The 16,909-nt window shown below is 42.3% G+C and overlaps 1 protein-coding gene across 1 annotated transcript in view; it reads left to right on the plus strand.

Moving 5' to 3' along the window:
• Positions 1-1,740: 1,740 nt before the first annotated feature.
• RGS20 (regulator of G protein signaling 20) overlaps positions 1,741-16,909 on the plus strand; it is a 41,107-nt gene continuing 25,938 nt past the window's right edge. Inside the window, exon 1 of the mRNA XM_068397311.1 lies at positions 1,741-1,863. Within this exon, the coding sequence (XP_068253412.1) occupies positions 1,741-1,863 (123 nt within the window). The remainder of the gene's footprint in view (positions 1,864-16,909) is intronic.

A 16,909-nucleotide genomic window follows, 5' to 3' on the forward strand; every position in this document is an offset into this window, starting at 1 on the left:
AGAAGGAGCACCCTTCTCTGGGAAATTGCTGCAGTACCAGATGAAATAAAGCCCGCCTCTGGGTTAAAATAAAAAATAATAATAAAAAAAATCCTTTAACTTCATCCTCTCTCACAAAAGAAGGGTAGGTCAGAGCAGTAGCTTCTTGGAGGAAAAAGGAAATGCTGAGCTACCCAGTGCTACGGACAGTAAGCCTGGCCAGAGGACAGAAAAGGAGGTGGTTACCTAAACCTCAGCAGTAACTCTGCCAAAGTCAGACCTACTACCAGAGCTTATGTAACAGCTTTCTTATGATACAATGACTTCTAGTGCAATTCAGCTTGTCAAGACAAATGCTGGAAAAAAATGTTCTCTCATTGTTCTTTATTTTTCTCCTCCGCACTTACTGAATTTCTCTGAAAAAAAGACAGAGCTGTGACTGAGGCACCTCTACTCACAAGAGGTGCTATGGGGGCAGATGATGTTATCCCTACCTTGTGTAATTGTCAATGCGTAATTGTCAAAACTTTTGTCTCTTGTCAGAAAAAAAATGTTGGTTTAGACATACTGTTCAGCTTGGAAAAAGATGTTGTAAACTTTCAAAATAGATAGAATATCCCATTAGACACTTTCAAAATGGAAACTCTCGTGGCTCCCCATTTAGAGTAACTTCTCATTTGGAAGTTTCAGCTAAATCCAATAAAAATACTGATTTAAAATATAGAATTATTAAAACTGGAAGTATTTTGAAATTATGAATAAATTAACAGATTGATTCTTTTCAGTGAACACTAACAGATGTATGAGCTTGACTTTCTGCTGTCTCCAGGATAAGATTTTTTCAAAGGCTCCTGAATGCTTTCCCACACAAGGAACACTATTATTTGCTTAGCTCTCATTACAACAGCATTGCTAATATCCAGAACTACAAACAATGTTTAAATAGTTATTTGAATGAAAAGTTCACAATAATTTAATATTTCTCCTAATTTTTCTGTGTTTCTCCTATCTGTATTTTGAAAAGCACAAAAAATAAACAGCGAGTGAATGTTGACAAACAGAAGGCAAAAGCCTGGCAGCCCTCTATAAACCTAAGAGAAATAATCTGTTAATAATCTACCTGGAGTCTTAGTCTTTATATTTAGTTTGTCTCTATCTACAGACATGGCTGCTGTTCATGTGGTATTTTCTTTGGGGCTGGAAGGATTACCAGTAGACCATCTGTTCAGTCGATTAGAAAAAACGTGATTGACAGGTGCCACTGACCTAAGACATGTCTCCATTTGGTGCTGCCTGCAGAGCATTAACTATGTGCTGTAGCTAGTTTCTTCTTCCTTCAAGTTGTAAATTAAATCCCTTTGCTCTGAGGTGATAAAATGTGTTTCGTGATTGTTACAGACTATTTCTCTGACATGCATTTGGCCGCTATGAACCTGTCTTCTTCCTTTTCAACTTACTAAAACCTACGAAGTCGTAAATCTAATCTCTAAGCTGGCACGATGCTGAGGGGATGAGGCACCACAGTTATCTGAGAGCAGATAGTCCTGTTTGTCTCCAGAACTGTGGAGGCTGCAGGAGAACCTGGTAAGCTGCAAGAGGCCCTGACGTTTGCCTGTCGGTGTAAGGACGAGCCATCTCTATGTTGTTGTCATTCAGCCCAATGTCTGGGATTTGGTTTTGTTTCATTGTTAAATAAAAGTGGTGCTTTTCCAAGAAAGGTCATTGTAAAATTGGATTCAGGAACAGACTTTTTATTTCTCGATGTGGAGGCAAGTTTTGCTCTACTTCAGGACTCACAGCTACCGTGCAGACAACTGTCAAGCAAAGGAGACCCACCAAAATGAAAATGAAGAGGATATTAAAGCAGCACGGCGGATTTTCAAGGTAAGACAAAATCCAGAGTTATCCAAATGTCCTGAAGGAGGGGGGAAGTGGTGTATCTGGAAAGAAGCAGAAAGTGTTACTGTCATGTATAACAGCCATGGACTATTTGTCACCAAGACATCGGTATTCATGTAGTTTTCCTTTATTCCTGACCCTCATCCTCTGCCCCCTGTTCCTCGGCATGTTGCAACCACAATGACAAAGGAGGTGGTGATCCACCTTCCTGTTAAGCGTCTGTTTTCAAACAACACGTTAAACACATCCACCTAACTCATAAAAATGATTCATACTTTGTGTAGCTAATCTGTGCTTAAAAGAGTGAGGGAAAACATGTTGCTTCTTGGTGTTTAGACACTGAAGAGGTCTGCATTTTTTACTGATGCTACCTCAGATGATTTTTATTGGTAGTTAACAAAGGAAGATATCCCAAAGAAATCAAACATAGCATAATACTAAAATCTATTAGGGTGTTACAGTAAATCCCCTTTAGTGAACCTGCAGAGCTGAACCATTTTCCTTCATTAAAACCAACAGTCATATGTCCTCTAGATTTTGATGAAAGCCTGAAAGCTGCCTGAGGGGTGAACCAACATTATTTATGGTGAGCAGCATGCTCCTGTGCAGCTCAACAGAGCAAGAGAGACAGGTGCAAGAAACTGTATCTTATTAAAACTTTGGTGCAGAAGTGGTGCACCTTGTGCATGGTAGGGAAGAGAATGTGATGATAGCAAAGTCACATGCTCTTGGAACCACAAAGTTCGGGGTTTTTTCAGACTAACTTAGCACTAGAATTGAGAGAGACTAAGACAGCCGGTCAAGGTTGTTGGCAGGGTTGGTGAAAGGCAAGATGGGGGAAGAAGCCATTCCCCATTCCACATCTGCCCTACAGACATTCAAGTTAAAGCAAGAATTGGCTTCTCCATCACATCTCCTTAGCCAATTCACATCCTTTTCCAGGAGGCCATTTCAGTTGAATTACAGGAACATGCTCATCAGAAATCCTAAATGATTTTTGCTGAGAGGAAATACTCAGCCTGTTTTGCCACTATCAGGAGACTGTTCCTGATAATGAACCAAGTACACTCCTTTCAGAATTTCATGTCATTCTGTCTCATTATCTGTCCATTTAGCACACAAGCTTGGGGAGTTCTTGGCCCTCTTGAAGGCAGAGGGGGTTTTGTCACAGGCAGTGGCTCCTGAATTTAACCCTTGGTAGTCATACCTTCTGAAACCCATATACTGAGTTCTTCATAGCTCATATCTCTAGCCATTTCTCATTTAGCCATCCTGTTATTCGTTCTTTTCAGCTTGGTGATCGCTTTTACTGCTCTTGCCTGAAATCGTAGTTTGTTGCTGAGTCTCTGAGAACATGGTAGACAGGACTGAGTCAGGGACCTCACAGAGGACAATATATTATTTCTCTGCTCTGTGAAAGGATTTATCTGCAGAGTGACCTAAATGACACTGCAAGGTTCAGGGCCACTTACTGTTCATAGTTCCTTAAACACCGGCACTGCCAGCTTCCCTTCTCCCACTGCCTATCATCTGTGCCATTTACTTTGTTCTGTGCTTATGTTTCTAAATGCTGCAGCTCCACCGGTGTGACTCTCATCTCTGGTAGCAGGGACAGCCTGCAGGGACAGCCCAGGAGATGCTCTGAAACCACTTCATGAGCTCAGCTGAAGTGAAATTGATGTCATGTGGAAGCTCTTGTATGAGGGTATATGCTCTGGGGAAATATGTCTCCAGAACTTCATAAACCATATCAGCAAATGATCCGTTCACACAAGTAACATAAGCAACATTACCAGTAGTTAATGAGTCTACAAGGACTGTGTTAGTGATAGGAAGTTAGAAAACTTACCTATCTAGAAATGCATACAGCCCTAAGGCCGGGGAATTAAAATAAATTGCAAGCTTTACTTCACATAGGAAAAATATACCTTTATTTTTTACTGATTGATAGGGAACCAAGGCACAGAGGGTTTACATGATTTCCCAGGACTTAGGAAATAAACTTGGAGTCTGAGAGGTTCAAGACCAGTTTGTCACTTATGGTCCCGGAATAGACAAGATCACATTAAAACTTTTTTTTTTCCTGGTGGCATTGAAGCCTGCAGAACGTTCAGGTGCTTTCTGGTACAATGTTTCTATATGTGACACTGATTGCTATAGACAAACTATGTCCTTAAACCTATAAATTTGCTTGACTGACAGGGACTTTGATCAGACTGATTCCTCAGTCCTCATTAATTCCCATGTTCCCTTCCACCTTAGGTGAGGTTTTGAATCTGATGCTTCTGAATGTGCGCGGTGGCTGCTTCTGAGAGTAAGTTGCCACCTAATTCAACATGCCAAAGTAGAAATATTAAATAAATTTGGATTAAAAAAAAACCCAAAACCAAATCTTTTAACAGAACACTTGAATTAGGTTTATTTATTCTTGAACATGCTTTCAAAGAGAAACTAAATTGCAAGAGAAATGTTTTTGAAAAGTTGTAGGCAGAATTTAAAGGCCTTTTAAATTCTCTTCATGACATTTAAATTAACTCCATAAGTTGTTTATTTCTAATCTCCATTTGCATTTCTTAAAAAGCCTTTCCCTCTGACATGCTTGCACCTTGATTTATAAACGTGTTAAAAAAGCAGAAGTTAATAACTTTTTACAAGTCTCAACACAAAGATGCAAGGACTTACTTAACTCAGAGCTAACACGGACCCATTCTGTGTGCTCCCAATGTACTTTTTGCCAGTTAACAACATTAACACCCCAGAAACACTACACTGCGCAGGGAGATAGTGAGAGGTTGCAAATAGATCACAGTAGTTTCCTAATGACAAAATTTGGCCAAAGTCTTGTTACACAGAGCTCATTGCCATCATTTCCTCAGAAGAGGGTGAGAATGTTCTCCACAAAGATGCCACATTTTAGTTCACATCCAAGTTACATCTGGATAGGACCCATTTCAATTCTATGACATAATTATGAATTCTAAGCATACAGGCACCAGATTTGGTTGGTTTTACGTGAATAATACACCTACAGACAATAGGTAACCAGGCAAGCACAGATAGAACAGCAGTGTAAGGACTCTGAAAGCACTAATAAGCATTAATGGCCCTGACCAGCCTCACCTGGGACCTCCATCCTCACCCATAGGCTCAGCAACTCTATTTAAGCTCAGCCCTGGCAGCCTATTCCCTACCTGCCTGAGCTGTGTTGAAGGAGTACTGGTCTTCATCTGAGGGACTGCCATACCCTGTTTGGTGATGGAGTCAACTGGTTGAGACCTTAACCCTCACCTGGGGCTGACTTTCTGGCTTGATCTTGGCTGTCCCTTGTCAGTGTGGGCTTGCCTGGTGGTTGTGGGACCTGATCTGGGGGGGGTGACTTCCACCTTGTTGTGATATTGCCTTATGATCTGGACCTTGCTTGGGCTATCTCCACGTCTGTCCTCTTTGCCTTGCTCAGGTACTGAGCATCCCCTTGGCTTCCAGTTCACCTTCCCTGAGGGAGCAGCCCTGCTCTTGCTGCTCCCTGGCAAGCAGGCTCCTTTTCAGCTCCTGTTGAGGTTTGCCTTACCTGTAAGGGCTTTCTGTCCTCTGTTCCCCAAGGTGTGGAGCAGAGAGGTGAAGAAAAGCATAGTGTGAAGTGAGAAGGTGTGTGCCGAGGAAAGGCAGAGCACAGAAGTTAAACTTTCTTTAACATCAACCTGTAGGCTGAGGCCTAATGAGACCCTGGTGATACCAGCATTGCCTTTCTGCTTGCCAAGTCCTACCCATTTGAGCTCTGTGGGGGAGACCAGGCAGAAACTGAGATGGCCACAAGCATGCTGTCTGGAGGAGCCACTCAAGGGGAAGTATGGCATCCTCTTTCCTTCATCTAGCTAATCTCAGCTCTGCAGAAATCCTTTGGGTTTGGAGATGTCAAACATTATTCTATGAACTGCATGTAATGTGGGAGTCACTTGTGACCATGCATCGCTCATCTAAATTATTCAGCAACTGCTGTGAATCATGATTTGTTTGATAAAATAAGGATCCATTCACAAACAACTCCAGAGAGGTCAAAAATCACAAAAGGTGTTGTTTTCAAAGGACAACATGCCAGATGAATGATTGTGGTGCTTTGTCAATCACTCTAATGTCACACTTAGTCATGGTAGTGTTTGTATGTCTTAAAGTTTGTGATTGTGCTATAGGGTGTTAGGAACAAACCAAGCAGTAACTTATACCAAGAACACATTCTTTCTATTCCTTTGAGCAGGTGTTGTGCTTAGTTAAATAGGCTGAAACATCATAGTTTAATAGTCACATTTTATCTAATTCTTATGTTTGAGATGGGCAGGGGATGCAAATTGTATGGCTGTGGATTGAATCTCTTGGCATCTAACATTCTTCATCTTTGCCAAAACAGTTATTCTTACACAGCAGATTCAAAATGAGAGACATGTTTGATGCTCTGTTTTATTCAGGAGCAATGTTTCAAAGGGAAATAGAATTCTGGGAGAGAAATAGGAGTATTACATGGTATTTAAGACCACCAAATTATGACCATCTACTCTTATTGACAACTTCTTTGGTAATACAGTATACTTTTAGGTAGAGAAAAGAGTGGGTATTTTGCTGAATAGTTATAGAGTAAGATAATGAGGTAAAATCATATGAAGTTGGTTTTAAAGGAAAGCAAAATTATTTCTAGGACAAGCTGGAGAACATCTCTCTGTGGTCTTCTGTGCTGGTTAATTCTGTTTTCTTGACATGTATCCTTTATAACAACGATTTATCTTGTCCCTGAAGTGATTTTTCTAGTTAAGAAAGAGCTACTCCTGCATATTTTTACAGGCTGTATCAATCCTAAAGTATCAATCCTTTTGAGACCTGCAGTGTCCAGCAAAACATTGGGGCACGTCTTGTCAGCAGACCTATTAGGAGGATTAAGGCTTGTCAGCCCCCAACCCTGCAAGAGGGGTCAGGTAGAAACTGGAAGTGGTTTCTCTTTTTTGCAAGAGAATTCCTTCAAGGAAAAACTTGTTTAATGAGTTGCTGCTTTCAGAAGTCACAAAGCACTCCTGGGGCACAGGAAGCAATATTTCAGGGTTACTCCAGGTCTATAGCACTTACTAGGGTCAAGTCATCCATGCTGTGAAAAACACTGTAGTAGCCATTTGGTGGGTTAGAGTCCTCCCTTTCTTCTGGTCATCTGAAGTAGGAGATCTGTTAGCTTAACTATAGTACTTGTAGCTATGGTAAAGACATTACATCTTTGAAGGTTTTACATTCATCAGGGTACAAATCTGCCAGTCAGGTAAAGCGCCTACAGTTTTCTGTATTGGGTAAGTGAAGTAAAACAAACCAGTAAGATGAAAGTAAAATGTACAGGACTGGAGTCCAAAATAAACATTAATACCTATTTAATAATTGTTATCATAGCTAAAGCCAGCACAATCCACAACAGGCCATGGTCACCCCAGTGACCAGCATCACTGTGTGCTGCGTTTAGGTGCGCTGGTGTCCCCTAGAGCCCACGTGTCTGAGATGGGGACCAGGTGTCTGCGTATGTATGAGCAGAACCGAGCACATAGGGATAGGATTCAAAATGCCACCATTCTGGAGAGGTGGCCATCAGCAGAAACACCAAATGACATTACAGATAGGCCTCTCCTTTCGTCTGTGAATCACGGACTCGGATGTGCTCCTGAGATTATACAGGACAGAGAAGTGATTTCTCATTTGATAGCCCAGCTCTTAGTGCTGTTGCCCAAATTATGGGAAGTCCAGGTTCAAAACCTTCCCCTGAGGTGACTTGAAACCACACGCTCCAGGCGAATCACCTAACTACTTGCTGCAATGTGTCTCTGAGAAGGATAGCAGGTGTCCCTTCCTCCCCTCGTGTGGAAATCATTCTTTGGTGTATCGTTAATATTCCTTGTACAGAGGGGGTGGTGATGCTTTATGGTCTTTAAAGCACTTACCAAGCAGGGGTCTGAGATTCACCAAGAAATACTTCCATTTTCCTTTTTAGCAGTGTCCTGGTTTGGCACTCAGTGAGGCCCAGACCAAAATCTGCAGGGAGGTCCCTTGCAGCTAGATTGGGAAGTCATCCTCCTTCCCCTCCATCTGGTCACCCAGCTCCGAGCCCGGGAGGGCACTTCTGAAAGCTGAGGCTGACAGACCACCTCCAGTGGCTAGGCTACCAGCCTGGGAGACCAACCTGGGCAAATTCAGAGCAGAAGAAGGATCTGAGCCTGTATATACAACAAATATGCTAACAGCAGCATTCAGACATGTAGGTCTGTGGGTGGGGGCTGGGTCGTATCTGGGGCTGTGGCTCCCAAATGAAGGGTGATGGACATACAGTGCCAAATCAGGCCCATAACTTCCTTTGAAAGATGCAGCATAAATGCTGGTTAATAAATAACCCACTCAGCCTAAATCTAAATCAACTAATTTCCTGTGATTGGTAGTCTCCTCTGTCCCTGTGAGGCAGCTCCCATGCAGTGTGTTGGCGTTTTTTGGATGGCGTGTTTAGATACCAGCTCTGTCCACGCAGGATGAGGCAGCAGGCTCTGGCGCCTAATTCAGCTCTGAGAGTCCTGTTGGGAGCCGTGGAGGAGCACAATGTGCTGTGGATGGGACACGCTTTAGCAGGTCTAGCCCTGGAAGACATGCAACAAGCCACAGGCTTAGCTAATATCAGTGGATAGGAGTCATTTTCACCACTTGTTTGCTACCCCTGGGCAGTCTTGCACAGATCTTTCATGGAGTTTTCTTCTCCCCATGTCTCCTCTAAATGTCCATACTATACTAGTCTGCTCCAGGCAGTTCAAAACATTAAATATAACTCCTTTAAAAAATAATATGCTTTAGTCTTTAGCATGATACATGAATGTAAGAACAGATGAATGTGGCTTATGCAGGAATTATTCTATCATCAGGCAGAAAAAGTTGTTTGTGTGTTTTCCGTGGGGGTGGTTGAACAGTGGGACAGGTTGCCCAGAGAGGCTGTGAAGTCTCCATCCTCAGAGGTATTCAAACACTGCTTGGCATGGTCCTAGGAAGCCTGAGAGCAGGAGGTTGGACTAGATGACCTGCAGAGGCCCCTTCCAACCTCAAGTATTCTGTGAAACAAAGAGCTCTTCACAGTGTCTTTCTTTCTCACTGTTCTTTTAATTACATGGCACAATAATATTTTTCTCTTGCATCCAGAAACACTGTTCTGAGAATAGCTGGCTATATCGCTCAGCGTCGTCTACGAGCCAATAATAGCTGCGCAGACAGCAATCAGAGCGCATTCTTTTGTAAAAGTTGTCAAAATAATAATGTACTGCACATTATTGAGTGGATTATTTGCATATTAATGGTGTGCAAATTTTCTAGCCCTCAGAGATAATTTGTACTAATTTGCAATCATGTGCAAATGGATTTATGGATGTCCGTAAATCCATGGGCCCTGATGGGATGCACCTGCGGGTGCTGAGGGAGCTGGCGGAAGTCATTGCTAGGCCACTCTCCATCATCTTTGCTAAGTCGTGGGCAACGGGAGAGATGCCTGAGGACTGGAGGAAAGCGAATGTCACTCCAGTCTTCAAAAAGGACAAGAAGGAAGACCCGGGTAACTATAGACCAGTCAGCCTCACCTCCATCCCCGGAAAGGTGATGGAGCAACTTGTTCTTGGTGCTGTCTCTAGGCACATCAAGGATAGGGGGATCATTAGGGGCACTCAGCATGGCTTCACCAAGGGGAAGTCATGCTTAACCAACTTGATAGCCTTTTATGAGGACATAACCCGGTGGATAGATGATGGTAAAGCTGTGGATGTGGTCTATCTCGATTTCAGTAAAGCGTTTGACACGGTCTCCCACAGCATCCTCACAGCTAAACTGAGGAAGTGTGGTCTGGATGATCGGGTAGTGAGGTGGATTGTGAACTGGCTGAAGGAAAGAAGCCAGAGAGTAGTGGTCAGTGGGACAGAGTCCAGTTGGAGGTCTGTGTCTAGCGGAGTCCCTCAAGGGTCGGTACTGGGACTAGTTCTATTCAATATATTCATTAATGACTTGGATGAGGGATTAGAGTGCACTGTCAGCAAGTTCGCTGATGACACAAAACTGGGAGGAGTGGCTGATGTGCCGGAAGGCTGCGCAGCCATTCAGAGAGACCTGGACAGGCTGGAGAGTTGGGCGGGGAGAAATTTAATGAAATATAACAAGGGCAAGTGTAGAGTCCTGCATCTGGGCAAGAACAGCCCCATGTATGAGTACAAGTTGGGGACAGACCTGTTGGAGAGCAGTGTAGGGGAAAGGGACCTGGGGGTCCTAGTGGACAGCAGGATGACCATGAGCCAGCAATGTGCCCTTGTGGCCAAAAAGGCCAATGGCATCCTGGGGTGTATTAGAAGGGGTGTGGTTAGCAGGTCGAGAGAGGTTCTCCTCCCCCTCTACTCTGCCCTGGTGAGGCCGCATCTGGAATATTGTGTCCAGTTCTGGGCCCCTCAGTTCAAGAACGACAGGGAACTGCTAGAGAGAGTCCAGCGCAGAGCCACGAAGATGATTAAGGGAGTGGAACATCTCCCTTATGAGGAGAGGCTGAGGGAGCTGGGTCTCTTTAGCTTAGAGAAGAGGAGACTGAGGGGTGACCTCATTAATGTTTATAAATATGTAAAGGGCAAGTGTCAAGAGGATGGAGCCAGACTCTTCTCAGTGACATCCCTTGACAGGACAAGGGGCAATGGGTGCAAGCTGGAACACAGGAGGTTCCACTTAAATATGAGGAAAAACTTCTTTACGGTGAGGGTGACTGAACACTGGAACAGGCTGCCCAGAGAGGTTGTGGAGTCTCCTTCTCTGGAGACATTCAAAACCCGCCTGGATGCGTTCCTGTGTGATATGGTCTAGGTAATCCTGCTCCGGCAGGGGGATTGGACTAGATGATCTTTCGAGGTCCCTTCCAATCCCTAACATTCTGTGATTCTGTGTTTTTCCAATTTAGTGATTTACATATTTTTACCTTTGAAATAGCCCCGAAACTTCCTTTTTAGCTGTGCATCTTTGAGATGGAAAAATGCAGAATCCTGGGCTGATTAGGATATTACTGTCAGACAGAATTTAATGAATACAAAAACCAAAAGATAAATTGTTTTTACACTAGTTTCAGAAATTTTTAAGCAAAACAATCCTAGACTGGCCTGAATTGCACAGACAATTTTCATAAATATCAGATTACTTTCTTTAAGTGGAACAAAATGTCATGCTGGTTAATAAATAACCTATTCAGCCTAAATCTAAATCAACTAATTTAAGATATGGGTAACTTCGATGTACAAATATATTAATTTAGGTTGTCCTTCCACCAGCAAGAATCAACAGTTTAGATAAAGGATACTGGGGGAAAAAAATAGTATCTCCCTGGAAGACCATGGAGACCACCTTAAAAAGGCAGCTAGTTTGGGTGTCTGTGAGTCAGGAGGAATTGACTTTTACTCCACAATATGTCTCTCACCCAGACTGATGAAAGTAAATGATTTCCAGTAAAATACAAAACTAAAATGAAGTACCTTTGTGCAACACCAGCCCCAGAATGATAAGATGTAATACAGTTAGTGTTGCTCTGATTTATGGTTTCTCTTAGAGGCCATCATGTGGTAGAGATCACCTAAGTACAGTGTTCCCATCACACCCTGTTTTATTTCCAATGTCCTCATGGAAATAAACCTCATGTCCAATTGAAAGAGGAATTGTGGGTTTTTTTCAGCTCAGATTTCTAAGGGATTTCTGAGTGCCAGAGGAATCCCTAAGTGCCATAATAAGTCATGCCCAGATTGCGGGTATCAGCAAGTCCACTCTAATTAGTAAATCCTTCCTGTGACCAGGAGAATGACGTGTGGTGCAGTATCATCAAAGGCGATTCTTGGTGGGAGCTTGAGAGTGTCATCTGACCTTTGCTGCTAGGATCAACCATCCCCAAGCCCTTCCTGGCACAGATTTACCTCACCTGCTCTTTAAAACCTCACTGTCACAGACTCCACAGTATAGGCAGCTTGCTCCAGTGCTTCGCCATCCTACCATTAAAAACCCATATTTAATCTAAATATCCTTGCCTGCAGTTTAAATCCATTACTCCTTGCTATATATGTAGTGAGCATAAAGAGTAATTTACTCCTTCCCTTGCCTGTTTGTATACAATGCATGCTACCTGATATGTGTTTCCCATGAGTGGTACAAAGACTCAAAAGTCATGAATTATATACATGATTTTTCACAGCAATTTCTTTCCACAAAAAATTCAAGGACTCTAGGGGAAAATAAGTGTTTCTTTCAAGCCGTTTAGAGCTTACTGAGTCCTGCACTTTGCTGGCCCCTTCTGTGCAATGACAGGACAGCTTTTTACTCCTGTTTATTTGCATCTCTTTATAATCCAGTCAAAAGAAAGATGCAAAAAGAGATCAGAATATCCTACCACAAATGTCTAAATTTTCAAGCCCAGATCCAGGTTGCTGGGTGACAGCTAGGCACATCCTCCTGAGAGCAGGTCAAAGTCAAAGCCCCACCAAGCCAGGAAATGCAAGGGAGAGCCCATCACTCTTCTCCCAGAGGCCACACAGGGAATTAGAGCAACTTTTTTATGTACAATATAAGTAACTGTAGATTTCATCACTAGCATTAAAACATAACTCTGAGGCAGGCAGAATGTTATTTTTCCATCAGCCACATTCAAAAGGTGTGCTGAAGGGTAACACTTGGGAAATGACAAGGATCTTTGAGCAGGTGAACTGGTGAAGCCTGGCTCCAGTGGGTCTGTGCCTGCTTACTGACTGATTTTGATGTCCGAGAATGCTTGGCCTTTCGCACAGCCTGTCCCTGGGCTGGGCACTGATTCCAATGAAACCTTCAGGAACCTAGATGTTAAGATCTTTAACTTAACAGATCTTCAGTCTACCACCAGATGTGGTAGCTCAGGAGGCTAATTGTCCTCAATATTATACTTTTAGTGTTATTCTCAAAATAAAGCTAATCTAAAATACCATATCAACTGTTAAAGGTAAGAATAGACTGCAACAAACCAGGAGCTGCCCAGTGACGCCATCCAAGCAGCAGCTGATGATCTTACAAAATGTCACATCAGTTCAGTGTTGCAAGCACTTAATTATGCTTACAAGAAGGATGAAGATTATTCTCAGAAGTATAGAGATGTCAGGTGTAGGCTGAGGAATTCATAGAGAAAAAGGGGAAGGGCTCAACTTTGTTCCATTATTCATTCAGTTCCATTTGTGAACACAGCCTGATTTCAGGAAGCAGCTGTGTTTTTTCCTGTGACGTGCTGTGTGATTTACTTTAGGACTCAGTAAAGAAGAAAACAGTTCTTACTGTTCTATCGACTTCACTGTTTCCTTTGAGGGCAATCAAGTTAAGAGCAAAACCAGTGGTTTGGACTTAAACCAAGATAGGATAAAGTATTTGTTCTTGAACTGCATAATGATTGGCATTTATTATGAGAGGTAGGAGGATTATAATATTTTTAAGTATTAATTTTCTTGCATTGCGGTGCTTGATTTTTTAATTTCCGTGGTCTTCTCTTTTTATTACCAAACTGACTTGTTTAAACACATTCTTCTGGAAGGGGTGTCTTTGGGGAAGGGAACCTCCTTTTAGCAATTCCTTGCCAATCCTGGAGTTTAGTACCCCAAATATAAGCCTTGACACTCTCACCCTTTATGCCTTTTGGTACTTGGAACTTGTGCTCAGATTTGCACAGGTGCTCAGACTGCGCCGGAGAAGTTGCTCCTCTCTGTCCCTTTGTCCTGTTTTTTCATTTGCAAATTCTTGCTCCATTTACTGATCTACATTACCCAGAATTTTGCATGTCAATACATGGGATATCTATAATGTCTATATTTAATATGGGCTCTAAATAAGAGAGTTGAAGGATGTTTCTCAGTTTACATCCAGATCTTCTAGGTGGTTGGGCATGGAATAGTTGGATAGTTCTCCAATCAGAAGACTGATAAAGTGACTGATAAATGGGGTCATATAAATGACCCCACTGATAAAAGACTGACACCTTAGTCAGTCACAGCCTTAAATGCCAGGGACATTTTTTCAAACTAGTATTTCTTTATGTTCACTGAAATTTTTTATTCTGAAAGATGGTTGCTATTTTTATGACAGACTGTCCTCACTGCACTGTGTTTATTCTGTTCATGCAGACCTTGTGCAGATAAATGCGTGCGCTTCATTTAAGTACAAGAATAGCATCTGCTTGAATGATTTACCTGACCAGCAGTGGCATGCTCAGACTATAAAATTGCTTCAGACTCATAGAAAAGCTGTGTTCTCTCAAGTATAATACCGGGTTCTAAGCAGGCACGCTTTAAACAGGAAGAAATGCCAAACTCAACTGGATTCTTACCAGCCTTTCCAAATCATCAGGAGAAATAAGTTAAAGGTGTTACAGATCAGAGAAGAAAGTATAGACTATGACAGACAGGAGACTTTCAGACCCACTTTGTCTTTTCTCCGTTCGGTCAGGAGGTAGGTTTGAATGAACTGCAGAAAGGAGGTTGGGAGGGATGTTTCATCCACCCAGGAGGACGACATGGTCTTTCAAAACAATAATGTAACGGAGGGAAACTGCCACAAGTGTGAGCTGTTAGTGAGTTGTTTTGAACAACGATGCATAAAGATGGGATATAAAAATAGGTTTGTCCAAATTTCTTCCCATCTCTACTGCTGTTGTACCTCTCTCAGGACACTTCTAGAATCCACAGCAAAGTACAGTGTATTTCCAGTTGCAGGGAAATATGACAGCTCCGGAGTGGCCAGAGAAAAAGGTCCAGCCTTCAGAAAGGAGTGTCAGTCTCTCTGAGCATCAGACAGGAGAAACGTGATTTCACAGGAACATATCAAGTGCCTTCCCCAAAAGCTGAGTAGCTCTGAGCTTTTTGGTTTTCTTCTTTGTTTTCTTGAGGCCCTCTGTATCTGTAACCTGTAACTCGGTATCTGTGGTGTCAAGGGAGACCTGGGAACTGATACCATTTCTAAGTCCACTCCTAAGCCTAAAACAAGCATGACATTTAGTCAGTAATTTCTGCTGTCTGCAGTCACAGTCCTTCTAATCCAGGCATGAAGTCCTGTATGGGAAAGATCGCATAAGGCATCTCTGAAAGAAAGATTAGCAAGAGATTCTGCAAGGAAGCCCCAGGCCTTTCCACTCACTTCCACTGGGGTATTTACATAACAGGGATAACCTGACCTCTCTAAATCAGTACTTGTTCAGTACCATTGATAACTTAATACACTGGGGTAGACATCACCTCAAGTTTTCCCATTTCCCAAGTATGTTCACACCCTATCCCCACCGTCATTCTTATCAGATCAGCTCCTCTTCCTCCCATAGTCATTCAAAAGTCTTTTTAAGATGCTAGAGAAATACTCCTGGTCACCACCTGAAAGTAGTCTGCAATGAGACAAATACAGAGTTTGCTCTTCATGCCAGCGTCTATCAGCCTAGAACATTCTCGTTTCTGATACTATTCCTTTTAACCTCATACTCTTCAGCAGTCTTTCATTGCCTGCTCTTTATTCTTTTTTTCTTCTTTTTCAGAGGAATTATAGTGTATTTTAGCTCTGATCTCTTTTCATGTTCTCCGTCACAGTTATATGAGTTATATTTTTCCCATCGGCCTTTTAACATGCCTGCATAATTTCCCCAATTCTTCCAGGTTTTCTAAGGTCCAAAATCTGATGAGAAGTCAATGGCAGAAGCCACAGTGGCTTCCTCAGGAATCTTGTCAAGCCGGAGTATTACTGTGCAGCCACGTTGTGAAACTGGGCTTTCAGACTCACTTTGAACTACTCTGAAAACTCAAGCTACTCAGGAACGTTGGTTCCAAATTCCCCTCTTAATCTTCCTTTCTGAATCAGCTCTGGAATGTAACTACAAACTACTTTCCGGACCTAAAAATTGCAGTCATGTCAGTTTTGGATTCTTCTTTAATTTCACTATATTTATTATTTGCCAAGCACCTGTGTGGTAAGGATCTTGTGTAATAATTAGGTTATGTGTGACCCCGAATATCAGGAATATTCCTGCAGGTCATGGTCGGATAGGTATCTCTTGGGTGTCACTGATACTATGAAGATTTTTCTTCCTTTGCTAATCACGAAAAGAAGAAAATATTTGTGTGTCCTGGTTTAGTTAATTTCATTTCCATTATGGGCAGAGAAGAGGACGGCTCTTGGCACTAATTCCTCCACTGTTGAGGTTCCCTGCTCAAATTGTAGGTGCACAGTGACACCTTCTGGAAGCTTGTCATGAGAGTTACTGAGCAGCTTCCTTTCATTATCTGGAAACTCACAATTTTTACATATAGAAGCTAATCTTTTTCTGGTCAACATTTTGCCCAGACCTTTAGTACAGGTTCTATGATGTTGTCAGGACATGCACTAACAGCATGTTGTTGTGATGGGAATTTATTTTTTTTTAAACCAACCCAAACCTGTAGGATTTTTTAATGAACCCAAATAATTCAAAGGTTTATGCAAAAAAAAAAACTAGAGGATAGAATTAGAGATGTATGTTAACCTCTGATTTAAAAAAAATGTAGTCGGCATTACATGTTTAACTATTTATTGACATACAGAAGGTGAGAGGGTCAGAAAGAATATAGTGAGGCTTCAATTTGCCAAACATGGCAAATGAAATGAATGACGTAGTTTCTTAATGCAGTCGTACTTCAGCAAAGATTTCATTTTTTTGTATGTGTCATATTGCAATTTCTAATTAGACCTTCTTTGCCCAAGCCACCGGCTTCCTGGGTAGTCTGTCAATCTGCCAGAAACTCTGAGTCACCAAAGATTTTTAAGCACATGAGTTGTGCCACAGAACTCTGTCCGAGGGCTCATGAACCCCACGGTGCCCGCACGCATCAGCTGGACTGGGGCCAGAATGGGGAGCAGAGCCATCACTGAGATGACCCTGATGCTCTAAAACCCGGCATTCAGTCCTATTAGTGGAAAACAGCTCCTTATTTCTAATATTTAATTCCAA

The sequence above is a fragment of the Nyctibius grandis genome, chromosome 3 (genome assembly GCF_013368605.1).
Source record: "Nyctibius grandis isolate bNycGra1 chromosome 3, bNycGra1.pri, whole genome shotgun sequence".
Taxonomy (NCBI): Eukaryota; Metazoa; Chordata; class Aves; order Nyctibiiformes; family Nyctibiidae; genus Nyctibius; species Nyctibius grandis.